At 38.5% G+C, this 27,403-nt stretch overlaps 1 protein-coding gene across 1 annotated transcript in view; it reads left to right on the forward strand.

The window, feature by feature from the left end:
• Window positions 1–27,403, forward strand: part of LOC134746328 (cell adhesion molecule DSCAML1) — a 58,808-nt gene that overhangs the window by 13,654 nt on the left and 17,751 nt on the right. Inside the window, exon 3 of the mRNA XM_063680724.1 lies at window positions 16,618–16,729. Within this exon, the coding sequence (XP_063536794.1) occupies window positions 16,618–16,729 (112 nt within the window). The remainder of the gene's footprint in view (window positions 1–16,617; window positions 16,730–27,403) is intronic.

Raw genomic sequence — 27,403 nt, forward strand, 5'->3', positions numbered from 1 at the left:
GGGTCCCGTTTTTACCCTTTGGGTACGGAACCCTAAAAAATGGCTTGGCCGATCTACGACTATTATTATACACCTAGTGTTATGTGACCACAAGGTTCGTAACAACAACACGTAATCGTCACTACGTTTCGTTTAGTGCAGGTGACACCGGTACAACGCAGTTTTGATTGGTCTAATTCAGTCAGTTGCGTGACTTTCGTTTATCAAAATTGCAGTGTCGAAACGGGACATGGTATATTGAACATGGAATGAACTGGATATAATTTTAGGAGTTAACTGTAGAGATGACTACACTTGCAGTCATTGGTTTGGCATTGGTTTATAGTTACTTATTAGGTTTAATCAAGTGGCTCTGTGAGCTGTAGAAATCGCGAACACTAATATAACTCCGCCATTTTGAAAATATTCCGAAATGTAAATCGTCCTACGGCCCGATTCGAACTTTAAGATACGTCTAGATACGATATGGATTAGATATGTCAGTGTCAAAAGTGACGTTTTCTTTAAAAAAACTTCACTTTTGACACTGACATGTCTAATCCATATCGTATCTTAAAGTTCGAATCAGGCCGCCAGGCTGTTTACTAAGTTTCACGTTTCACCTGTAGAACAGAACAACTGAACATTCGAAAGCATTTTTGCCCAAGCTGAAACCAGCGGGCTAAGCACGGTCGCATTTTTATCGTGTGTCACTATGCCTGTCACGTTCTAACAAGTATGTAAGTGCGAAAGTGACAGGCATAGTGACAGGCGATAAAAATGCAACCATGCTGCCACCGCAGACCGTACCCATATTTACTCGTTTGACTCGCTCCGCTCACCTCTTTCTGTGTAGAACAACTCCCATGTAATTTACCATTGCGAGTTGAACGAGCTCCGTAATGACACCGCTCCGCTCTCAAAACTGAGCGAGTTCATTTCAACTCTTTTTGCTTGCTTTGTCATTTCCCCTCGACTCTTTCTTGGTGTAAATAGAAGTACGTAGTTTACTCTTGCAGTTAAACTAAGTCATTAATGAGTCCGCTCCGCTCGCGGTGGAAACCGGGCTTAACGAAGGGTTATAATATGATATCGCTACCTTCTGTGCCTTACGTAGAATCGTAAACTTTTATTTATATATTGTCGCCTGGTTTAACTGCGGGTTGTAAATTGTTTACGACGTCGCGCCCAGACTTTTAGTTTACTTTCAACTTTTTAATGACTTATTAAACTATTGATTGGATTAGTTTTAAGAGCGCTTAAATTTATCAAATAGTTTCACGAATTTAATTTTATAATCTGACTATACTATGGTATTTTTCAAACTGGAATGGTACGATGATAGAGTCATCTCCATAATACACGTGCGTAAAGATGATTTCCGACTCGTATTCCTTTATACACTCGTCGGAAATCATACACTTTCCGCACTTGTTGCATAAATAGCTATTTCCCCTCACTAGCTCGGAAAGCCGTCTTTTATCCTTTAAAACAAGCGGGGAAAAACGCATTTTATACACTAGTGGGGAAAGTAATTTGACCTTGGATGGAACGTGTTTAAGTAGCTTTTGACAGATAACAAAACGTAAAACGCTCATAATAATGGTTCGTTCGATATTAATTATCATTAAATAAATGGTTTGAGAATTTAATAGAAAATACCAAATTTAGCTTTATTTAATGATCATAAACCTCATAAACCTTAAATGAGTGATTCCCATGATCATAGAGTAACTTATACTAGAGCGGTACTGTCATAGTAAATTTTGTAACCCCAGTAAATTCACTGCCATCTGTCGACACACTTTAAAACTAAAAATTAAGATTTATAAAAATACGATAAAATGTATTTAAATATAGATAAATGATTTTTTTTTATGTATTAATTATTTTTATGATTTTGACCTATGTTCTTCACTGATATGCGTTAAAATTGTTAAATAACAAACGAAACAGTCAACGCCATCTATACGACAGTGGGCCAAAACTAGTGGCGCCCTCTGAACGAGAATCAAATTTTCTTGATTTTCGAGGCACGTTTTTTCCTTAGACTGTAAACATCTATTACGGAGTTATATCTATCTTTGCCATGATGAAGATGATCTAACGCCTGTGGATGTTGCACTTTCCTCGCTATAGTGAGGGGAAAAGTTTTGTGTTACACACGGGTGCAAATGTATTTTTTTAACTCTAATTATTTTTTGTGTCATTTAGAATATTATGACATAGTATCAGATTGCATTGGACGTAATTTACACAAACTATGTTTTCACACTAAAAACACTATCCTAAATGCAACACAGTTACATGTTTTCTCTCGAATATTTTTTACTCCAAAATAATTCAAAATAAAAAATAATTACCACAAATTAACAAATTACTAGAAAAGCAAATTATATATATGACACAAAACAAAATGTAAGATTTACATCTTAACAAAGTATTCATAAGCGAAAACAGAATTGACTTTAATATTTTTATAACCTAGGGGTCAAAATTGCCAGCGGTACAGGTCTCTAGTAAGAGTCTCATGGTAAAAATCCGTTCTGGAAAAAATACAATAAAAGGACCGACAATCATGATAAAATTGTCCGTTATTTCACACCATGCATTTTCAGAGTTTTCATTCCGTCTCATTTCCTTCAAGAGCTTAAGCCGCTCCGCCATTCCCGTTTTTCCTTAACATTTTGCGAATATAAATCAAGACGGTCGTATTTCCAGAAAATATTTGTTTGCACATCAGTTAAACCATTGCGGTGGCCATATTTCAGTCAGCTCGTCAGTAATGTATACCATAGAGTAACTTATACTAGAGCGGTACTGTCATAGTAAATTTTGTAACCCCAGTAAATTCACTGCCATCTGTCGACACACTTTAAAACTAAAAATGAAGATTTATAAAAATACGATAGAATGTATTTAAATATAGATAAATGATTTTTTTTATTTGCATTAATTATTTTTATGATTTTGGCCCATGTTCTTTCACTGATATGCGTTAAAATTGTTAAATAACAAACGAAACCGTCAACGCCATCTATACGACTGTAGGCCAAAACTAGTAGCGCCCTCTGAACGAGAATCAAATTTTCTTGATTTTCGAGGCACGTTTTTTCCTTAGACTGTATCCATCTATTACGGAGTTATATCTATCTTTGTGTATACGGTATACGTACCTTGCAGGCTATAAGTCACATGTGACGCCTACTTCTCGGCTGTTTAGGCGCAAGACATGTCTTTTCCGGCACTCTTATTTCGAGAACACGAGAAGCGAGTGTACCAAATTGTTAAATCTGAATCACGCTCCTAATAAAACGTAAGCTGTTTTCAGTTACCATTGTTTAGCATTGTTTTTAAGTGGGAAATGTTGGTGGTTGGTAAAACCTACTGAATATTCAAGAACAACAGAGAAATTCAGTCCGGTCAAATACGTGATCCTTATTAGCATTCTTCAATCAGGTATCATTGTGAATAACACCAATAGGCCTTATTCCTACAAACGAGCGTATTTTGCAAAATGCTTCCTTTTTCATTCAACATTACGACGTAACTATTAGTATTTATTCAAAAACTGTTAACGTTCTTAAATAATCATTTCCTAAACTAGCGGCTGCAATAGTTAAAGTTGATGAAATGAGTGAGTGAATGAGTTTTCCTAGGAGTATTTTTCAAAATTTGCAGTGAGAAGTGTCGTTTCGGTTGCCAAGTATCAAAATCCGTCTGCTGTACACAACAAGTTAGACTAACTACTAAGTTTTCGCCGTAAAGAGCCGTTTTATATTGATCGTTGCCCAAGGCTCTGGGGTGCCGTTCTAACCGCGTAGTACAGACTAGTCGAAGGCTCAGGAGAACTAGCATAAGAGCGCTCTCCGATTACATACAGGGTAAAAGGGGCGAAGGGTGGAAGTTGCGGAAAAAAAGATGGAAATGTTCTTGGAAATTTCAGGATAATTTTACAGGAAACATCCATACACATTTTCAATTTGGAGATGAAAAATTTCGATTCCTATACCAAAATATGAGATGTTTCCGTATTTGTTCCAAGTGAAAAATTCGCAGTTTTCCTAACTTTCCGACGGCAAATCAGTATAGGCAAGGCAATACAAATAAAGCAGAGGGAAAATCAGAAACTCTTAAGGGTCACTTGCACCATCCCACTAACCCGCGGTTAACCGGTTAAACCTGGAGTTACCATGGTTACCAGTACATTTTGACACTGGGTTAACGGTTTAACCGGTTAACCCCGGGTTAGTTGGATGGTGCAAGTGGCGCTAAGAGATAGTTTAACCCTTAAGGTAGTCAGAAATCATGCAAAAATGAACCCTATCACTTTGAATTAAAGTTCAAAATTAGGTGGGAAATATACTCCCTCTACCAAAGGCGTCAACTTTGTTCTTAGGATTCACAAGGCTGATTATCAAGGCTCAATTATAGAAATAGTTAATATTAGGACCTAACCTGTCAAGATATGACAATATGGCGGACAAATGTTTAAAATGTCAACATATTTAATAATTATTTCGTGTCGTCGTGTGATGAAAAACATTGTGTGTAACTCCGGGGGTAAGAATATTGTAAACTCGAGTCTTTAATTCTAGACCTCTTTTACAAGATCTCGCTTACCCCCCTCGCTGCACAATGTACTACACGCGGTGTTTTGCGGGTTCGCTGAACTAGTTGACCCAAGACCTCGACTCACAGGCTGTGCAAATGCACGAGCTAGAGGCAAGGCCGCTACCTCCAATCCAATATCCAGCTGAAACGTTTAAGGCCGTTCCATCGGTTTGCCGCTATCACTGTCACATTTCGCAAGAAAGAACGGGAAAGACCATGCGCGCCAAGTGTCAATTTTGATCGAATTTTGTCGATTATTTTTTTAAACGTTGCCGAAATTCGAAAGCTGTCAAATTACTGTTTAAGTTAAGATTGTTATTTCTTCTTATTTTTGTTTATAGTGTCACATAATAAATAACCGAGTAAAGTTTGATTAAAAGTGAGTTTGGTTCTGACCGCGGCCGGGGTCGGTTGTGTTCCGGGGGCCCTTTACAATGGCATTCGCAATTGCATCTTGTCACCAGATGTTGACCGGACCGTGATAGTTTTTACCAACGCGAGCATCTAGATATGCAGTATACGTTTCTATAGAATATCTGCTTATCTCGTAACACGTGGGTTGGTTGTATGTGAAGTGAAACAGTGAGTGGCAATGTTAACAGTGCAATTTACCGGTGAGATTTTTCCATTTTACGTCTTTTAAATAACGGTCCGTTCTTAACAGTGTTTGTATGTAGGTACAACTACATTCGGTGTTGTTGGGTTAGTTTAAAAACAAACAACTTATTAGGCTACAAATTGTACGCCTGAACCTTCCTCGGGAGTCGCTCTGTTAATGGGTGAGGGCCGCATGGGGGTCCGCTCGGTGGTTTTTAGGGTTCCGTGCCGCTGTCCGTCTGTCCGTCTGTCTGTCGCCGGCCTGTGTCTCGTAAACCGTGATGGCTGGACGGTTGAAGTTTTCACGGATGATGTGTTTCTGTTGCCTGCAGCAACAGATACTAAAAAGTACGGAGCCCTCGGTTGGCGGGTCCGGCTCGCGATTGTCCGGTTTTTTGAGTTTATCCCGAACGTGCTGGCTGACAGACGCGGGGGGTGGGGGGAGGGGAGGGGGGCTCAACGAATTGCATTGTCTACACGATTCACTGCTGCAACATGTGCAGTGACAAAAAAAGGGTATCGCCACTACGCGGAATTAGAGGACTCTACCACTCAAATTTGATAGCTATGCAATCCAAGTGAGGTGCTATTTGTGTGTTTCTTTGTGGTGCTATTTCTTTATGAATTGTTTAAATGAGTGTTGTTTAAGTGACAACGTGCCGTCCTCTTGTACTCGAAGTATGGGCATCTTGGTAGACTTAGTTTTTTATAAAGGATGCAAGCGAGCGGGGAGAATTGCATGATTGGGAATTAATGTCAGAACGGCAGAACAATAACCAAGAGGATAAAATGCTACCTAGGACATCCTAAGACGCCCAAAACCTTATCTCTTAGAAGCCGCATAAGATATAGCTACAGAGCTCCATCCCGGCATCCCTCTGAGTGGCTCAACATGGCAGACGACAAAGGCGAATTCATCAAAGCAGCAAGAGAAATAAATATATCAACTGGACGAAACCGACAGCGAATCAGAAGAAGAAGAACCAATACCTCGAATCGACGAGCAAACGTTATCTCAAGATGATATTGGCCTCGCTTGGCACAAGATGTTATGAAGACCGAAACGAAAACGACGAGAAGCATATTATCACCAACGCTCTCCCTCGACGACATAACCTACCCCACCTATCTTCCAATATTGGCTTAAGGCTGCATAGCCGGCTGATTATAACTATCCCTTTCCCATCCCAGAGCGTGTCACTCCCCATAATATTACGTCCCCTGGTATGCCGGCTAGTCCGGAGCAGGCATGTTCCTGGCTGGGTGTGGCGTCTCTTGTCTTGTCTTGTCTTGTCTTGAGTAAAGTTTGATTAAAAGTCAGAGTTAGAGGTTACTTTTTGAATTAATTGTATCGAGCGAAGTGGGCGAAGCTGTGGTATTAAAGATAATATAATCAAGAACTACATATATTTTTTCCACGTCTACAAATATGAACGTCTCTTAGAAAAATATGATCATATATGGAGATTTTTCGCCTTCTGGCTCAGGGAACGGCCTTAAAAGCTGTCCATTTCCGATTACGACTAATGCATCGAGCGAGGTTTCAATACCATCACACACATTTTCAGAAATATATATCTTGAACTGGGTTCTATTATATGTATACAGAGGAAGTCGTTCAAAATGATCTTCGTAAAAAAAAATACAAATATTATTGAAAATCATTGAAATTTGAACTTTACTCGCTTAGCTTTACAACACAAAACTGATTGTGTTTGGCGTTGTTAGAATTGTCTCGATGAGTATTAGTTGCCTGTAGAAAGAAAAGTACAGTTAGCAATTAAAATCTTGTACCAAAAATCTTAATTTATGCCAAAAACTTTTTATTTAATGCTGACTGTGCAACGAATACAAGAGCTGATAAATTATATGATCCAAAAAAATGCGGTTGTCTGTAAAGTTGGTTTACGGTCGATTATTTTCCGTGATAACGTCACAAGAAAACATTGATGAAAAGGCCGTAACGTTACCATGGAGATCTGTCCACAACGTGACACTTTCTCGTGCATGCTACCGTTTATAAGACGTTATCACGTACAAAAATGTTAATAGGTATTTTTGCGACGCGTGAGGGCCTCTGTAATATTCACTAGTACTATTTCAAGTGTAAACTGAAACACGACTAAACAAATGCCTGCGACGCATCCTGGCCACGAACCATCTCAAACGTCAGACCATGGCAGATGACTGACCAGAAACGCATTAGTACGAGAAATCCTTGAAAGGAAATGGCGTTGGATCGGACACGTACTCCGTAGGCCGGACAGCAATCTGGCCAAGCAGGGTCTCCGCTGGCATTCGGCTGGCAGTACACGGCCGTGTACTACATGGAGGCGTTCAGTTGAGAAAGAGGCTGACTCAACTGAACTCGACTGGAAAGAGCTGGAAGTAGCCGCTCAAGATCGTGATAAATGGAGGATTCTTCTGCGAGCCCTATGTCCCTAATGAGGATAACAGGAATACATCATCATCATCATCAGCAAACTGAAACACGTGCATACGTGAATCAAAATAGCTCGTCGCGTAGTTGGATTAAAGTTATGTGTATCACCTTACAGGATCAGGATGTGGGTGGATTTATGACGGGAAGACGACCCTGAGATAAACGTTACATACATTACGTGTGATCATGATCATTTCATGTGTCGGAAAACGATTTAAAACGGAGTTTGTGCTGGCTTCGGAGATTTATATGAAATATCTTAACCTTGCGTATGATCTATTTTATTATGACGTACATACATATACATAGATTGTAAATAATATACATACTCATTATTATTTACAACGACGGGACTTAATCGCGTAAAATAAGTATTAAATTTACCTCCGACGTTTCGAGAACGGCGTTGTCCCCGTGGTCTCGGAGAAGACTGGCTAAAGTTGACATCAACATCTTCTAGGCGCGCGAGTTTTTCGAACTACCCGCACTTGTTCTTGTTTATTAACTTGAACGTTTCGCGCACTAAGGATGTTGCACAAGAACAAGTGCGGGTAGTTCGAAAAACTCGCGCGCCTAGAAGATGTTTATGTCAAATTTAGCCAGTCTTCTCCGAGACCACGGGGACAACGCCGTCCTCGAAACTCGAAACGTCGGAGGTAAATTTAATACTTATTTTACGCGATTAAGTCCCGTCGTTGTAAATAATAATGAGTAAAAATCGTGAAAGTTTAAATCAGTGTAATATACATACTTTTAGTCACTACATAGTATAAAACAAAGTCGTTTACCGCTGTCTGTATGTATGCTTAGATCTTTAATACTAGGCAACGGATTCTGATGCGGTTTTTTATAGATAGTGTGATTCAAGAAGAAGGTTTATATGTATAATTTGTAAAGGTTTTGTGTAAATTAGTTGAACTACCCGTGCGAAGCCGGGGCGGGTCGCTAGTTACTTATAAATCTTTTGATATAGGGCTCACATGCGGCACGCATAGCACGATTTTCTTCTATATCAAACTAATTTATTTGCTACGGGCTACGGCCTTATAGCGTAGCACTTCGTAGCAACGCAGTTCCGTACAAAATAGTCGTAATTTCACTGATTTTATGAGGAGAATAAATAGTTATTTTATTTCTTAATGATTTTGGGACCACAAACGGGCATACAACAATTAAATCGCAATAACGTTTCAGGCTTTTGAACTAAATTAATCCTTGTTTATTGGAAGTTTACCAAGAACATTTCATAAAGGCGACTCAACATAATTCTTTTCATATTTATAACAATCATTGCGGCTTAAGATATAATATAACCAATTTTTAAAGATCTCATTTATCCTGACAAATATGAAATACAGTTATTCATAAATATTTATCCAAACCTAAGTTATGAGGGTTCAAAAAAACGACGAAGCGCTTCGAGAAAAGGTGTCTTGCCGATAATGCAGATAAATGTTCCTTCTTGACCCGGAAGAAGGCACAGGATTGTATCTTTATTTATGAATTCGGCTTTCTATTTGCGTACTGTGAATAATCGCCTCGACTCCCAATATTGCCTTAGCGTTCCTTTAAGGTTCCACTTTATGCAAATGCAGGAAATATTGGAGCCGTCACAAGAATTTGAATGCACACTCGTATCTTCGTATATATTAATATACTGTGTTTTGTATTTAAAATTTTACTTGGAAGCATTTCTTGATATAGCTACAGTACGGCTACCACAAGTTTGACACCGACATTCGCAAGGATCTGAATGGAGAGATGACACAGAGAGATATGAAAGAATTTAATGTGAATACTGATTATAAGACTGGTATATTTCAGTCAGAACGTGTGCAGCATATTAATAAAGCGATCGGCTAACCAAACCAATTTGTCGACTATCCCCACGTGTTTACTCCATAAACAGTGTTGTGTATCACATATGATACCTACGCTCGTTTTATACAGGGTATCCTTAGCCATTGGACAAACCCTGAAATCCCACGTATGGTTACTTCTCAGGAATGCTGTAACGTTAATATTTTTTTGATTAGAAAAGATAAAAAAAAAATCAAACAAGTTATTTCCAATAATCGACAACAAAAAGAAACATGCTGTATTTATCATTGGCAGTGCTTTTGCCAATTTGTTAGAAAATGTGCAGTGACATTTGTCAAAAACATTACCCACCTCCTTTGGCAGTTGGGTAAAATCAGAATGTTAGTAGTGTCATAAATAAAAAAGGTAATCAAAAAGGTCGAAGAACGTTTAATGCTATTTATTACCTCTCAGGAGCTACTAACACATACAGGCTGCTCCAAAGTAAAAAATCTTAATTTGTAAATTTCTTCGTAACCGCTACACCGGTTGTTATGATACTATGTATACTGGTTCTAAATACCCTAATGCACATGTACATTTCGGCTGTGTCCAATGGCTAGGGACAGCCCTGTATACACTCATAGGGAACAAAAAAAGAAACCAAGTAATTTACCGCGAGCTGCAGAATTGAACTTTATGAATTAATTCATTGGTACAGTGACCATGCAAATTAGCGGCTGGGTGTAGGATCCACGCGGATGAGGCCGGTGCGTACCTTACTGGACTCTGTTTCCTCCACGTATTTCTATATATCATATTATCTTTCTAGCGAGCGACTCGACAGAAAATTGCGTAGAAAATACCACAAAGCCTAAGTATAACTGTCTTAAACCCAAAGGTTGTCTGGAAGAAAGACTTTCTGTTGTTACCTTGTCATATTTTTCCTTTTAAATTCATAGTAATTTACATGTTCTCGCCAGTCGCTGCAAGCTTTGGAGCGACTGGCGGGACAATGCAACAGTGGCGGTAGAAAGCGGAGGCCTTTGCCCAGCAGTGGCACACAAAATAGGCTTAAAAAAAAGGTAATATTACATGTAAAATGTTTTGACGACCGGTCTGCCTGTGAAGCCGATGGTCCTGGGTTCGAATCCCGGTAAGGGCATTTATTTGTGTGATTAGCACAGATATTTGTTCCTGTCCTGTGTCATGGTTGTTTTCTATGTATTTAAGTATTTATTGTCTGAGTACCCATAACACAAGCCTCCTTAGGCTTACCGTGGTACTTAGTCATTTTAGTCAATCTGTGTAAGAATGTCCTATAATATTATCAAATATTATTATTATTATTATCAATGTAATGTTATTGGAGCAAAACAGAACTTACTTTTACATTAAGCAAATTTGACGCTTTAACTTAAGGGGCCCACTGACTATCAGTCCGCCGGACGATATCGGCCTGTCAGTTAGAACAAAAATTTGACAGTTCCGAACAACTGACAGGCTGATATCGTCCGGCGGACTGATAGTCAGTGGGCCCCTTTACATATTTTTAGTCACTCGTCCGACATGTTTCGGAGAGCCTAGGTCTTCAGCATTTACGTACTCTACTTACTTATGTAGACTTACTTAAACGTGCTTAAACCGCATATTGAAGCCTCACTCCTAGCAGGCCTATGGAAATCCGTACCTCATTAGAAGCACGTACGGGTACGGTATGACGTAGGCGTATCATGCACGTATCGGTTTTGTGCTATTAATACACTTTGTCATTATTCGCTACGCCGCGCGGTCCATTGTTACTCGTGATATAGGTATAACCATTATACGAAGTAGCATGTTGACGGGGGTAAGGTCAGTCAAATGCGACTTCAATATGTATGGCTATATCATGGTTGTCTCATGAAAGTTTAATTTCACGCTTGTACCCGGTACTACATATTATAGCTGCAGGTTGTTTTAAGTTTATATATCGTGTATTGATATATTTCACACCGAGATAGAACCCATTATCAACGTGACAGCGTGATAATGAAAGTGTCTGTCTCCGACGTGTCGGAAGCCGGTGTTGCTCGAAGGTCTGTCTCTATTAATCACATGGTGTTAGAAAGTGACATTTGCTTTATCACGTGGATAAGTGTCAATCATTCGCCCGCTGGTTACAATATTAACAGCATTGAGTAACTTATACTAGAGCGGTACTGTCATAGTAAATTTTGTAACTCCAGTAAATTCACTGCCATCTGTCGACACACTTTAAAACTAAAAATGAAGATTTATAAAAATACGATAAAACGTATTTAAATATGGATAAATGTTTTTTTTTTATTTGCATTAATTATTTTTATGACCCATGTTCTTTAACTGATATGCGTTAAATTTGTTAAATAACAAACGAAACCGTCAACGCCATCTATACGACAGTAGGCAAAAGCTAGTAGCGCCCTCTGATTGAGAATCAAATTTTCTTGATTTTCGAGGCACGATTTTTCCTTAGACTGTATCCATCTATTACGAAGTTATATCTATCTTCGTTAACAGTTTCCATTTACACCAAAACTCATTTTACCACACTTTAATCCGACTTACTCAGAACAGTCAGAACTCGAAACCTGACTCGAATATCCATTCAAGCAGAATTTCAATAGCTAACCACAAAACAAATGTATTTTCCCATTTCCCATTCATTCCCAAGAAGGTCCTAAAAAGTAATCATTCTGCCATTTGTCAAGCTCTTATCTCCGAACGTGATTTCGTCATAAGAGCGCCTGTCACCGGAGCTTCCCCTGGGGATACAATTACGTCCTTGTAAGGGCCCTTGGCCACTTGGAAAAGGGCAAGATATATCCGAACTTTTTCAAGCGTTTTCCGTCGTTAAATTATTATTTTTTACTTTAAAGGGAGGAAAGGTCCTAGAAAATTGCAATAACAATTTAGGATATTGTAAGATCGACGTTTTTATACTGAAGCATTAAGCGTTCATATATATAAATTAAAAAAGACATATTACATTATGTGAGCGATATTCATTATGCTGCAAAGTTATTCTGATAGGCTTCGATCCCTTCTAGTTACGCGATCACATGCAACTTGGTAATTGCACTGTGGTTGCAATCATTTTGTGACAGACTGAAACATTTGGAAAGCTTTCGATTTGACTTGTATTTGTACATACATACATATAATATAATCACGCCTATTTCCCTGAGGGGTAGGCAGAGATCACGGATTTCCACTTGCTACGATCCTGGCATACCTCTTTCGCTTCCTTCACTTTCATAACATTCCTCATACACGCGCCGGTTTTGGGTGCTCTTGACCTGGCCTTTCTTCATGATGGTACAATTTATATATGGAGTACAATTGAGAAATGAGTCACGTGTCAGTTGATCAACTCAAAGTTACGAGGCGAAACTTAACGAACGTAACCAACATGAACTACGTGCGGTGAGATTGAGAGAATGCAACCTTGAACACGCCTTATAAGAGTCTACTTTTAATAGACAATGTTAAATAACTAATAAAAGGTGCCTCGGGGTAACTTTGAAAGCGGGTTAGTTTTGAAAATTGCAAATATATATCTACAACATCAGAAGCACAGCATATTTCTGCAACACTATACTTTTTACACGTTTTTAACATCTTGTAATTGTAATTACCACGGTGTAATAAAGAAATAAACAAATACACTTACGCTACTGCAACGCTTGCGAAAGGCATATTGTTTACTGTTTCTAGTTCTACAGTAATAACGGTTTCTAGTTTAGTAAATATTTGTCATTTTTGAAATCTTTAGAACTTACCCCAATGCACCTTAAGGGGCCTACTATTATCAGTCCGCCGGACGATATCGGCCTGTCAAACAACATAAAATTTACAGTTCCGAACAACTGACAGGCCGATATCGTCCGGCGGACTGGTAATCAATGGGCCCCTTTAGGTTTTTTTTTCGGTACCTACACTTTTCTAATTTATCGGTCTCAAGTAGAACCGGGCGAGAAGCAAAAACGAACCTTACTCAGCATAGGGAATGGAAATGCCGCCGCGGGGCAATAAAAAGAAGATAATGTTTAATATTTTTTCTTGCATGAAAAGTTCTTTTGGATTTGGAATGATGATTTAGTGTGTTCTTTACTTATTTAATATACAAATAACAATATTAAAAAACGTGTCTACAGCGAGAGGGGCAAACAAATAATTTGACATCTCAATCCCTCCCTCTCTTTTTTCTTGGAAATGTATATTTACATGTCTTAAAACCGATAGATATGTGTTGTAAACAACCGAAATTCCCTGATGTTATTTTTGAAAGTTTGTTGATAAATACAAATTCGTTCTATTTCGTCGCAACACCTTAGCTAAACAAGCTAGCAATATTTGCTCTTTACAGTTCGCTATAAATCTTAACTTAATTTAAAATGATAAAGATTTATATACCTACTCCCACGTAATCTTAGCACGATCATGCTCATAATATATGTATTTACTGGCTTTACTGCCGTCATTACATACAACGCCGGCTGCGCTATAAAATGCAATGTATATCGGAAAGGCTAAGCTGCTCACAAATATCTGAATACGCCTCTATTGTCAAGGCGTTAGAGAGCGTGCTCAGATATATTTGAGCACCTCGGCCGCTCCGATATATCCAATAGCGACTGTACAACTAACCACGAGAGTTAGTCTGTAAGCTACGTGACTTCATAGATAAAGGTTACAACACTGGTTGCTCGTTGTACCCGTTTTACTATATTCGCCGCATGGAAGAAGGTACATCTCTTAATCAAGATTGTTCCTTTATCTCCATTGACTGAGCGGTAACTTTACTAATTCTAATACATCGATCTTAGCTGCAGGCTGAATCTTGAAGTCGAATTTCGTGAATTTTGAATCGATCACTGACTAAAATAAACCTTAAAAGGTTTCAATTTAATTAAAATACAAATGGCTCTGTTCCCACTTCAAATTTGAAGCTGACATTTATTACTCTAAATAGTACCAAGTTAATGTATAGGATCCAAATCATTGTCCGCAACAATAATGCCAATGCCACTTCTTCACTAAATTTGAATTGTTAATTTGTTTTATTACAAGCCACCACAGTAATAATGTGTAATTTTGAATTTTATTGTTCGTAAACGGAAACCTGTAATCCGGAAGACTTTTATCCGATTTCGACCAACCGGACGGCGTGGGAGCGCATTTCACATTGATCTGGCCGCAAGCCGGTCGGCTCTTCACGAACGCGGACGGCTCCGGACGGACACCATCGCGTCTGCCATACATTAATGTATCTCTCTCTCTTGTCTCCTGACCGATTTCGGCCACAGCGACTGCAAATTATGTCTAGGAGCGGGAACTGAGCTGGTCCGCCCGCTCGTGCGCCCTCATGTGACTGCAGTAGCCAATTTTCGTCTGCAATGCTCGTCCACACCGAGGGCATGTCAGGACTCCGTCAACGTAGCGATAGGTTAAGGCCGTAGGTGGTCGGGCCTTTAGAGCCCTTATGAGCCTTTCGAAATCATCAACCTAATGTATCTTAGGCACATTGTGAAATGCCGCTCCGTCGCGGCCCGACTCCAGCCTAACTTAGTTCTTTTCTCATAAAAATGTTTACTAAAATACCCGAACCATATTTTCTTTAGCATGTATTCAAGCCATGATGCGTTTACCGAACCGAACATGTTATTAAGATAATAAGGATCTTGATAAGTTCTAGTGCATGTGCATCATGTGCATCGTGGTCGTGACCTCCGTTAATATAAAAGTTGCGTGCGTGGATGATCGTGATCGCAAAGGGAATTAATCATTGTGTTTGTTCCCTTGTCTGGAGCTAGTACTTATTTTCTAATAGATACAGAGATTAGTCTGAGAAGAAAAACTGTCGGTATGTATAAAATAATGATGACCGCTACCTTCACAGTCCGACATCCCCTCGCCTGAGGTTTCTGCATTTGAAAAGGGCACAATAGCTGCGCCTTTCCTAGTTCGTCACGCGATAATAATCCTTCTTATTTTTCAGTTTAGCACAATGCGAGACGTGGTGAAATGCCACTCGGAAATATCGTGAGTTGGTCGGTAATAGACTAATAGTTTCATGTTCTGCAACCAACAAACCTTTTCCATGAACCTAACGGTCAAATAAGTGATTATGTAGGCAATGAAAGAGGCTATCAGACTCACGGGTAAATAAATAAGTGGATGTGAAATGACAGCCATTTATGAAAATATGTGGTGCAAAATTCTTACAATTATATGTAATTACATCATAAATCAGAATAACACAGTTGTGTTATCTTTTCTTAAGCGTGCATTGCTTACAACCCCAAAATTCCCTAGATTCCTAGAGTTTATTCCCTATACAAGGTAGTCAGTAAAGTTGGTTTAGATTAGGTTTAGATGGTTTCGACCTGTAGCGGTATTATAGATGGCTATTATACACGTGATAAAATAAGCTTTTCACTTTTCTACATCACGCAATTAAAAGGGACACTGTAATTATCACGCTGTCACGTATATAGACAAACACGACCATCATATCCATACTCGTACTGGACTTCCAATTCTCTGTGAATTGTCCGAGAATCAACTAATTCAGCGTCGGAACTAATTCCTTTTAGCAATAATTATTCTTCTTTAATAGTTACTCCCAACTGTACAGAAGCGTCCCACGTTTTAAATATTCTCTGTGATAGATGCAAATCTTCGCACAGACACTCCGGACTATAGATGGAGTCGATACGGGATATCCAAATGGACATCTCGAATCTGCTCGTCGATTCAAATCATTAAATTAAATCTCCGGGCTCGTTTAGATTGGGAATCGGAAGATGGCACCAAAATCTGAAAAGATTGACAGATCAGTTCACTTTTCGCGGCAGCTATTTGGGGCGTTATTTGTAAACGTCAAAAAAATCTAACCAGCCCTTGATAATCGGTTGTCTGTTATTTTGTCATTGGAGTTTAGGTGCTTTGGGGTATCTTCGAAATCGTGGTAGGTACGTAATTATGAAAATGACAAATATCTATAAAACCAGAAGCACGTCATACTTTTGCAATACGTTACTGCAAGCATTGCCAAAGCATCTTGCATACTGTTACTACAGAAAAAAACTGTTTCTAGTTGAGTTTACTCCCTAGTGTTTATTCTCGTATTTGCTCACGTTTTGTTTCCTTTGTTGCAGACGGACGGAAGCTTGGTGCTGCTGAACGTGGGCGTGGAGTACGCGGGCGTGTACGAGTGCGGCGTCGAAAATGACACCACGTTCCTTGATAGGATTAATGTCACAGTCAAAAGTGAGTACTTCTGCCGAACGTTATACTTACCGGCATTTTCCAGCTTCTGGTTTTCTACTTGCCGTCCTTCACTAATCGGGATCAGTTCTCTTTTGTTATACGTAGCTCATTTTCCCCGAATCATATTATAATAATAGCAACAAGATCTTAAATTAAATACCTACATATACATCTGATAGGCTGTTGGTACACAAAATCGGATGTGTCAGGCAGAAAACAAAGATTACCTACAGTTACGTTACGAGTAAGCATTGACCGTTCGAGTCCAAAGTGATCTAAAGACACCTTAATAGGTGTGAAATGATCTTCAATTTGCAGTAATAAATAATGACTAATAGTTCTTAGTCGTAAGTCCCTTCCCCATCAGGATCCGAAGTTCCAAGAAAACACATCAATAATTCTCACGAACAAAGTATAAAGTTTGGTCACAAATTTGTTCTCTGTCGTCCTGCTGCTGCTTTTAGTGCACCCTTATAAAATGTACTTTATTTACGAGCTTAATGTGCGAATAGTTTAACTAGTTTTAAGCGTTCGAGTTACTGAAAACTATTCTTCCTAGTCATCGTTCAGAATTATCTATGTAGTTTGTTTACATACAGATTGATATATCGTCAGGTTAAGTCGCAAGCCGTTTTCAACTTTAGGTAAAGTCGTCGTCAATAGAACTTGCAAATAATATAAACAAACCATTTTACCGTCATTACTTCGTAATCTCGCTGTTTAAAAGGACAACCATGACCTTATCAACAGTCTATATACTTAAATATTTTATTTATATACATTTTTAGTTAAATTAAACGTTAATTATTAATATTTCAGGGAAAATAACCTTCGTAAAAATGTTAGGTTATGTGTCAAACGCTAACAAAATCTGTCATATTTGTTTAAATTATTTGCAAGTTCTATTGACGTCGACTTTATTATTAAATGCGTAGCAAATTCTGAATATCATTTAATAGAATTGCGATTTGTACCAGTATTCGCTCTTTGTCCATATCGTTCAGACAAAGAACGTTTTATTAGTTCCCGTCCCTTTAAAAAGCTAACAGGACACAATTACTAAGCTTAGTCATGTCTGTCATTGGGCTGTATCTAATGAAGCGTAAGAGGAAGGCAGTTGAAATAAAAAGTTCGACATTTCCCAGACTGTGTAGGTATTTCCTCTGTCGCTTTTACAACAACTGAGCCATTTTTAGGATCACTTTGTTGTCCGTCTGTCTGTCAAGACCCTATTGTTGTCGATTTTTTTCCTCAAATCTCGAAAAAAATGTGTTGGATAGATAAAGTTCCCTATTCTGTATATAATAAGCGCAATTTCATCTTATATCCTAAAATGTTTTCCACTGAGTTACAAAAACGGGTGTGTGGCATTTTCATAACATAACTCAAAGGAAAATTACACACATTTTTTATTCCAAATTGGGATGTCGTATTTATTCCAACCAAAATGAGCTCTCAAACCAACCAAATTTTGTCCATATCTAACGAAAAAAATATCAATGACAAAAATAAAAATCGACCCAAATAATGAAAATTAAATGGATTGAAATGCTAGTAGCTAATTCCACAACAAAGCATGAAAGCAGCCTAATTAGGTATGCGGCCATGGGTTGGATACTTTCCGGGTCGGCAGTTCCAAACGGAGTTTGATTGTCATATTGTCGCTAAACCTGTTCGTTTGCATCACAATGTGCATCGCGTATCGTGTCTCTGATAACGTGAACGTACATAATATTACGGTAGACTTAGTACTTAGTTCGTGATTATGTTTTAAGTATAGGTCCGGACAGCAATATAATTACGCGCGACCGAGAGTGATAGGAACAGAGGGCCTACCGCGAACCACGTTCGACGTGTTGCCTCCCTGTCGCACTTGTAAATTCGTACGTAAGTGTGACAGGGAGCTAAAGTACTTTAATGTACGAATTTCCTCGTTATAAGCGTTCTTTCTTTAGGTAGACAACGATTGAAACCAGCAGCACGAAAGTCACTCCGTGAAAATGAGCCAAAATGTCAGAATCTGAAGAAGAAGAAGAAGACGGGACCCTAATGACAAAGACTCCACTGTCCGTCTGTCTGTCACCAGGCTGTATCTCATGAACCGTGAATGCCGTGACAGGTAGACAGTTAAAATTTTCACAGATTATGTATTTCTGTTGCCGCTATAACAACAAATACTAAAAAGGACGGAACCATCGGTGGGCGAGTCCGACTCGCACTTGTCCGGTTTTTTAAAAGTAAATATAATGTAAATAGCCATGCAGCTTATTAAGCTCGAGACCATCTAAATTTTAATAATGAATATTGTATTAATTATATGCATAACTGCTTAACTCCATCCAGTGTACTCGGTTAAATTTAAATTACATATCCGAAAATAAAAGTAATTATTATGTCTTTCTCTAATGTGGCAGAGACTTTCGAACAAGCTTTAATACTTATGTTTGCCAATAGAAAGTCTTTATTTACGAACACATTAAATATTAATCAAAAGTCTGCAGTTAACAGGTTTTTAGTACAAAGGCCTCTTTAACATTCAAATTTGAATAGCCAAACTGCCTCTCCATTCCAAGTGGCGCTTTTCACCCGTTCATATTGCAAAGATTTGACATTTTATTCAGCGCTTCAAGCGATAAAGTGGTATATTAAACTTCTGCGGAGCCGCAACCCGTTGACTCTGGTGTATTTTCCATTTTATTATTATTGCTTTCTCGAGTGGAGTGTACGCATTATAAAAGTAATAATTGTGGACCAGAGATAAGAAACTATCAGTAAAAATTAGAATAATCAGGTCCATAAATAAAATAAATAATTGCATGCCTATTACAAATCTCAACTCATCGCCGTGTAATCTGCAACATACAAGTATATGGGTTATTCCCAATAGTTACCACCAAGTTGTTACCAGTGGTAACTACTGCAATTTTTCTTCCCACCTTTTACCACTGCTACTATTTCTACTGTTTTTATTAGTATTGAAACTATTGAACTCTAACAACATTTTGGTGGTAACTGCTGAGAAAAAAATCCCACCTTTTACCAGTGGTAACTACTGGGAAAAAGATCCCACCTTTTACCAGTAGTAACTACTGGGAAAAAAATCCCACCTTTTACCAGTGGTAACTACTGGGAAAAAGATCCCACCTTTTACCAGTGGTAACTACTGGGAAAAAGATCCCACCTTTTACCAGTGGTAACTACTGGGAAAAAAAACTATCATCACTCAAAATGATTGTGCGTTGAAATAGGTCAACTTTAATAAATCCCTGCCGCGTCCCTTGCATTACGGTCGCGGTGACCCCTTTACTTTGTAAGTACTTACGTTCATTTATCAACCGGGCTACCACCAATTACTGCCACTAAACGACTACTCTACACGATGTCGATGTGGTATTGCACCGTATTGCATTGAGATAAGGTCTAATTCATTACGAGAATGGTCACTTTATGCCGTCGGTAATGCTGATAGTCACGTCAAGATTCCATCTTCTGTCTTTTTTTTCTGCCTCTATAACTACAAATATTTTCTTCTATACATACTGGGCTGACTGCATTTTGTATTCTGATTTTTCCTATTCAGCTATTGGAAGTTTGAACGTTGAAAACTTAACCCATTCAGGTTGGCACTTCACTGAGCCGTATTGCGGCACATAAGAAGCGATAAAAATAAAATGGTGAATCGGTTATATTTTTCTCAACCAGTGAACTAAAATGTGGCCTTATCCTCTCTTTCCATTCTGTAGTGCCGCATTTACATACGTGACGAGTGGCGAGGCGATTTAAAGGGGCCCGCTGATTACCAGTCCGCGGACGATATCGGCCTGTCAGTTGTTCGGAACTGTCAAATTTTTGTTCTAACTGGCAGGCTTTTATCGTCCGGCGGACTGATAATCAGTGAGCCCCTTAAGTCCGTCTAAGCTAACTTTGCACCAACTTGAACAGGATAAAGTGAAGGAGTGTCATTATAAATGACATACTGTTATAGAAATGTGACATTAATGATGACATTGCCACACTGTCACCGCAAATGCCATGAAGAGTTAGCTTCGTCCGACGCTAACGGCTCGGCCACGACATTGCGACCGGCGGCGGCGGCAACCATGGGTGGGAACGCAAGGTCAGATCGCTATGTCTCGCTCCAACCTATGGTTGCCGCCACCGCCGCCGCCGGTCGCGCAATGTCGTGGCCGAACTGTAAGTATGAAGACGCAGGAAAAATAAACCTCTCAACTCATAAACTATACAACTCAATACAGTCAGTGTAAGCCTTGGAACAATCGCTGATCAACCCCTCGTAAAAATTAGTTCTTATTTATTTTCCTACTCATAAAGTAATAGTAGACTTTTTATTGTACAAAAACACATATTAAAAGTAACACAAAATTAGGAAAAGCTAAGTACAAAGGCGCACTTATCCCTAAGAGGGATCTCTTCCAGTTAACGTTTGAGTAAAGAATGAAATTATGAAATCTGTAACACGAATATTTGAGGAAATACGACCAAGTCAGCCTTAGATCAATATTTGAGACAGCTGGATCCAGTTGCGTAGCTCTTAAGTTAAATTTTCTTTTCACCTTGTGACAGTTTATAAATTGGATTTCCTAATGGTCCGTTGTTTGTGTACCTATTGGGTGTAGAAGCCTTAGTAGGTTGGTTCTCGCTTTGGTTTCTGATGAATTACTAGGTACTAATACTAATCGATTTAAGAGGCCGTAGTCGATTTTGGAGCAAAAATTTAAAATTGATAGATTTAGTCGTTGAAATTATACACGTTTTGTTACGTAATATCTAAATAATAAGTATTGGTTTCTATTAGCACGTCTTCTCATCTTGCCTTTTAATAATGAGGTCGCGAGCGTGCGTCACCGGTAATATATGAAAAGAAGGGGTAGTTTTTAAAAATTCATCAAAAATTTATGGTGCTAAATTATACAAATTGATGTATAAGAATAGTTTCAGCAAATGTTGTAGATTGTTTAAGTATCAAAATAATGTTGAAATTAAGTCGATTTTCAGAGAAATTGTCACTTGTTTTGAAGTAATTTCTGAAAAAAAGTGTCTGTTTTAAAAAAATTGATCTGATAAAAGGTAAGATAAGAAGACGTGCTAATAGAAACCAATACTTGTTATTTCAATTAGGTAACAAAAGGTGTACAATTTCACCGACTAAATCTATCAATTTTACATTTTTGCGACTAAAATCGACACCGGCCTCTTAAACATTTGCTGCTACAGCTTTCATATTTTTTTAATACAGTTGCTCAAAATGTGCTACTTTACGTAGCTGTTTAGCGTGCGGAAAGTTGGTTTTCGCGAACTAGTGCTTTTTACTTTTCCAATTTTTTTAAATTTATATATTTGTTCCAATTCATGACTACTTATTGATGAGTGTTAATATTAGTTTCCTTTAAACGTCGTAATCAACATAATAACCTACTGTTAATGTAAGAATACGAAAAATATACATATTTTATAATTTAATTACTTACCTCATCATCATTATATAAAACGTTTATGTTTTAATATTGAATATTGATAAACCGTTCTTTATTTATTTATTTTTATTTTATTTATTTGGGGCATCAACAGCAATACAAAAATTAATACAAATCATAGTGAACAGAAAACATAGCCAATAACAGATGTCCACAAAAGTACAATTAACATGCAATAACTAAGTGGAAACACAAAAAAAAGAAGGAAGTAAAAAAGCATTCTATACAAACTAGATATGGCTTGCATAACATGTGTACGTGTGTGTTTTATAAGTTGTCTGAATGGAACGGAATAGCTGCCGAAACGCCTGTCAAAGAAAAGGCGTTTTTTCTTACTTTTACTACCTACTAAGAGGCGTTTTAAGTTTCCAAAGTTTTTATTTCTTACTTGTTGTTTTTATTATTTTTTCACAACTGTATTAAAAAACGTCGTTCGATACACGTGCGGAAATGTCATTCTTCACTCGTCCCGAGTCTACTCGTGAAGTAGAGATGTCTCGGTACTCGTGAAGTAATGACATACTTTCCGCACTAGCATCGAAATGTACTAAAGCCTTTTATGCGCCATTCTGGTCTGAAAGCCTTTCATGTCGATGCCAGCGACAGCTAGCGTGCCACATTCGTTGGCCGAGTAATATGTATATGCGTCTGGCTATTCGGAATGGGTTTTTATTTTCGTTTATGACACATATAATTTTACTTAATGAGGGCCGGCGTGAGAGCCGGCACATAATAAATGCGACGCATTACTGAAAATCAGTGACTCAGCACTAGTTTAAGACTATTACGTCCTTCGTTGTTGCGATTTTTCAGCTAATTTTTTACTGGCAAGAGTGGCAAGGTTTTTTGAAGTCCATCAAGATAGCGTTATGTCAGCTCGCTCTCTTAGCCACTTGCTTCTGACTACCCAATTCTGGACAGATGCAGAAATGTAGTCCGAGTCCCAATTACATCCAAAGTTTAATGTAATTGTTCCAAATACACTGTATTACTCTAACCATACAATTGACAACGCCAGCTATTTTGTGCGAGTCAAAGTTCAAACTCGCATTGTCTTCTGTGTTCGCTTTCGATTTGGATTTTACCTGATGTTTATTTTGGGAGTCCCCGGCAAGCTCGGCCGAATTGCACCTTCCCATACTAACGTAGTTCCGCTCTCATTTTAAAACTACGTGTTGGATTGTAATGAAACTTTGCCGAGAGAACCGAGCTTGCCTGAGACTCTTATAGCTTTTGCATTAGATGTGAACAGAATTCCACTATTGATTCGGCGGTTCATTTGATTGATCATTTAGTCACAACAATCTACATTATTTCCCAAATTAATGAAAGATTTCTTTAAAAATGTTGACTGTCAACTAACGATCTATTGCGTAACTGAACAATATATCTTTCATATAGTAGGGAGAAAAAACGGCCTGCGCAAATATATGGAAATTTATATTTATTCAGTTGATGTCATATCAAGGATAAAGGATAAGTAAATATGTCGAAGGCAGCTTAGCGTTCACAGACTTGCAAAAAACGAAAATGAGGTTCCATCGGAGCTTTATTTGATGTTCAATGACATCATTTTACTTGAGAGAGCTTCGCATATATTGCGAAATGCCGAATCATATTATGTGACATACAGTAATGTCAGTAAATAAGTGAACCCATTTTTAAATGATAGCCTTATTTAGAACGCCAATAAAATACTCAAATATGTAGTCTTCAACATCTTCAGCTGTCTAACATTCAAATAGACAATTATACATATATGTATACAAATAGCCGTGTTGGAATTTGGTGACATAGATACCTATTGCATTTTCTTGAAAACTGCATTTTAGTTATTACATATTGTTTTAAATACTTAATACACTGCAAGCGTCCAGAGTGGAGACGGTTGGTGCAATCGCAGGTTGATGATTTCGAAGAGCGTAGGAGGGTAGACCTTGACAGTAAGCGAGATGCTCTAAAGGCCCGACCACCTACGGCCTTAACCTATCACTACGCTGACGGAGTCCTGACATGCCCTCGGTGTGGACGAGCACTGCAGACGAAAATTGGATACTGCAGTCACATGAGGGCGCACGAGCGGGCGGACCAGCTCAGTTCCCGCTCTTAGACATAATTTGCAGTCGCTGTGGCCGAAATCGGTCGGGAGAGAGAGAGAAAGAGAGAGAGACACTGCAGCGCACCTTTAGCTACATAAGAATCATAAGATACACATTAACCGTGAAAACTGAGTAAACACCTAATAAGTGTTGAACTCCTTCAGACTCCAATAGCTTGTTAATAAATCTCAAATCATCTCAAACACAAATTCTGATCGGGTGTTCACCACACTCTATCGCAACCCGGGTACAAGTCCGGTAAATAACCTGCTCATTATACAGACGTGAATACGACGAGACGTGAATTTCAAAGTAGTTAGGTAGAATCTGATTTCTTTCAAGTTTTCGTTAGAATTCAACGGTTGATATCTTTCAAGACTACGGAAAGCTTAAGATTTAGGTAAAGATGCTCGTGTTTTTTCCTCGCAAATCTGTAATTTCGAACTAGAATCGAGCACTGAAAGTAGATAATTTAATTAGGATTCCGTACCCAAAGGGTAAAAACGGGACCCTATTACTAAGACTTCGCTGTCCGTCCGTCCGCCTGTCCGTCTGTCACCAGCCTGTATCTCATGAACCGTGATAGCTAGACCGTTGAAAATTTCACAGATGATGTAGTTCTGTTGCCGCTACAATAACAAATACTAAAAGCAGAATAAAATAAATATTTAAGTGGGGCTCACATACAACAAACGTGATTTTTATTGCCGTTTTTTGCGTAATGGTACGGAACCCTTCGTGCACGAGTCCGACTCGCACTTGGCCGGTTTTTATTTTTATATTAAAGGGAAAATTAAAAAAATCGCTTGCACACGTTTCTGCTTGATAAAAATTGATTTGTATGAGTTAAGACTAGCCTTAGCTTTACCTGTTTCGTGAGTCCTTAATACCTAAACTAATTTTTTATCCAAGATAAGATACTACAGCTCGATTGTCCCACTTTGTCCACTCTATCTGTATTTTAGGTAAAAATGGTACAAAAACAGGTTGTTTTGATAGTAAATTGGCTAATTGAGTTTTGATGTTATCTATGGTATAAAAACACAGGTTAACTTATTTTTACCTCTTCTTGAGGTACTGTACCAATTCGTTGTAATGTTTTGTCTATTGAGGTGTACAATAAAGTTTTGTATTTTATTGCATTGTAACATTTGTAACAAGTTTGATGTCCAAAACACTTCCTACCTTCTTACCTTGTCAGTCAGAATTAATATGAAAGCTGTGTATGATCTCATATCGGTCACAATGAAAGAAATTATATACATTGTCCCAGACTTTAAATTGGTTGGCTGTATCAGAAGCAAGTTTGGATCTGAGGTCACAGTCTCAGAGACAATTAATGGCCCCGTTTGAGTTATAGACGGACGAATAAATAGCTCATCTAATATTGGATCGCTTGTTAGGTCTAGCGGACTTTCATACATACCTCCTCCACATTAGATTCTATTTAGTTCGTCTATCCGTCGGTTTCAAATCTTTTCAAACAGTCTTTTAGACACACACAATTAGCCAACCACCGTGGCACATTTGAGTATCTTGCTGTTTGTCAATTTTATGTTAATTTCAGTTTCATATTTCGAAACTAGCTTGATTTCTTATCGTGAACATATTCAGCGAATTAATCAAATTCCCATTCCCAGTTCGTATTATCCACCAAATCGTTACAGTTGCCACACGCAGTAAACTACAGTTTCGCTGCCAAGGTCACATAATAACTGCTATTACCGCACGATTATTCCCCCGCTTCGCTCTTGGCCCCCGCTGCTTGTCAATCTTGGGGCACCTGGGCCAATGTAGATCACCACACCGGCTCTATTTATTAATGACATGGTGCGTATTGAATGAGTTTTCCTCGTGTACGTTTTTGATGTATATTTAGCATCAAGTATCAATACTATTATTATTTTCAACCTTATTGCAACCTGCATAAGTGTGTACAAACAGCAACACTTTAACTGTCCATCGGTGGACCTTATGTCTTTTGTAATAAGGTTTGGCGGAGGAAGGCGATGTTACTTATCTACCTTAACGGGGCCCACTGACTATCAGTTCGCCAGACAATATTGGCCTGTTCGGAACTGTCCAATTTTTGTTTTAACTGACAGGCCGATATCGTCCGGCGGTCTGATGACAGTGGGCCCCTTAAGGATTTTTCCCCAACTACAAATATCTGTAAGAACCTTTATTGTGAGTTGTTGCAACGAAATTTGATATCGAATAATTTAATTTAAAACCCAAATTTACATTTCATTCGTCCGCTTCCCCACGCTGTTAAAGCCCTATTGTAAAGTAGATATCCCAAGTTCAATTATATGTTTTAATGAAATTTTGGAATAAAGCTAAGCTAAATCTTCCCTCGGCCCAATTGTGGTCGTTAAGTTTGTCTTTCTTAATCCGACTGCTCGTTTTAGAAATACGGGCTCATCTTAAAAGTTGAGGATTCCTCCATTTTAGCTATGAAGATAATGATAGTCGTTTTCGACTGCAAATTTAAAATTCAAGGACCCAACGAAGTGTCTAAATGATAAATGCTGGATTCCATATAAATGTAACTAAAACAAGCAGTCGCTATATTGGGCAAAAAACTGATATTTTTGTACAAGTAGGGAACAAATCAAATATTTTTTTTAAATATTTTATGTTTGTCTTCCGGTCTCTGCCACCACTGGTCTTGGTCACTTTTTCTTTCGTAGGTATATTACATCTAATTCATTTGATATATTTTTTTTTGTTTCAGTGGTGTGGAAATTGTCCCATACCTACGTTTAAACTTCTGTTATCGCAAACTTCTAGTTTTAAAAATCTCACTAAAGTATCGTTAAAACTTGCCACTAACTCTTAAACCACGTTTATTCACATGGTTTAAGAGTTAGTGGGACGCACGCACCACGCACGTGGGACTGCAGAGGAAGAGGAGTGTCGGTGTTACGGCGTGCCGTTCTCCCCGTCCTCTGCAGCCGAGTTGTGGTTTTGCGGCAGAACCATAGACCTGATCAGTCGCCGGGCGTCGGGGAATTTTCTGGCGCCCGTGGCTTCCTTGTGGCGGGCTCGGGGAGGTCCGCGTTAGGGGGGGGGGGGGA

Source organism: Cydia strobilella, chromosome 12 (genome assembly GCF_947568885.1).
Source record: "Cydia strobilella chromosome 12, ilCydStro3.1, whole genome shotgun sequence".
Taxonomy (NCBI): domain Eukaryota; kingdom Metazoa; phylum Arthropoda; class Insecta; order Lepidoptera; family Tortricidae; genus Cydia; species Cydia strobilella.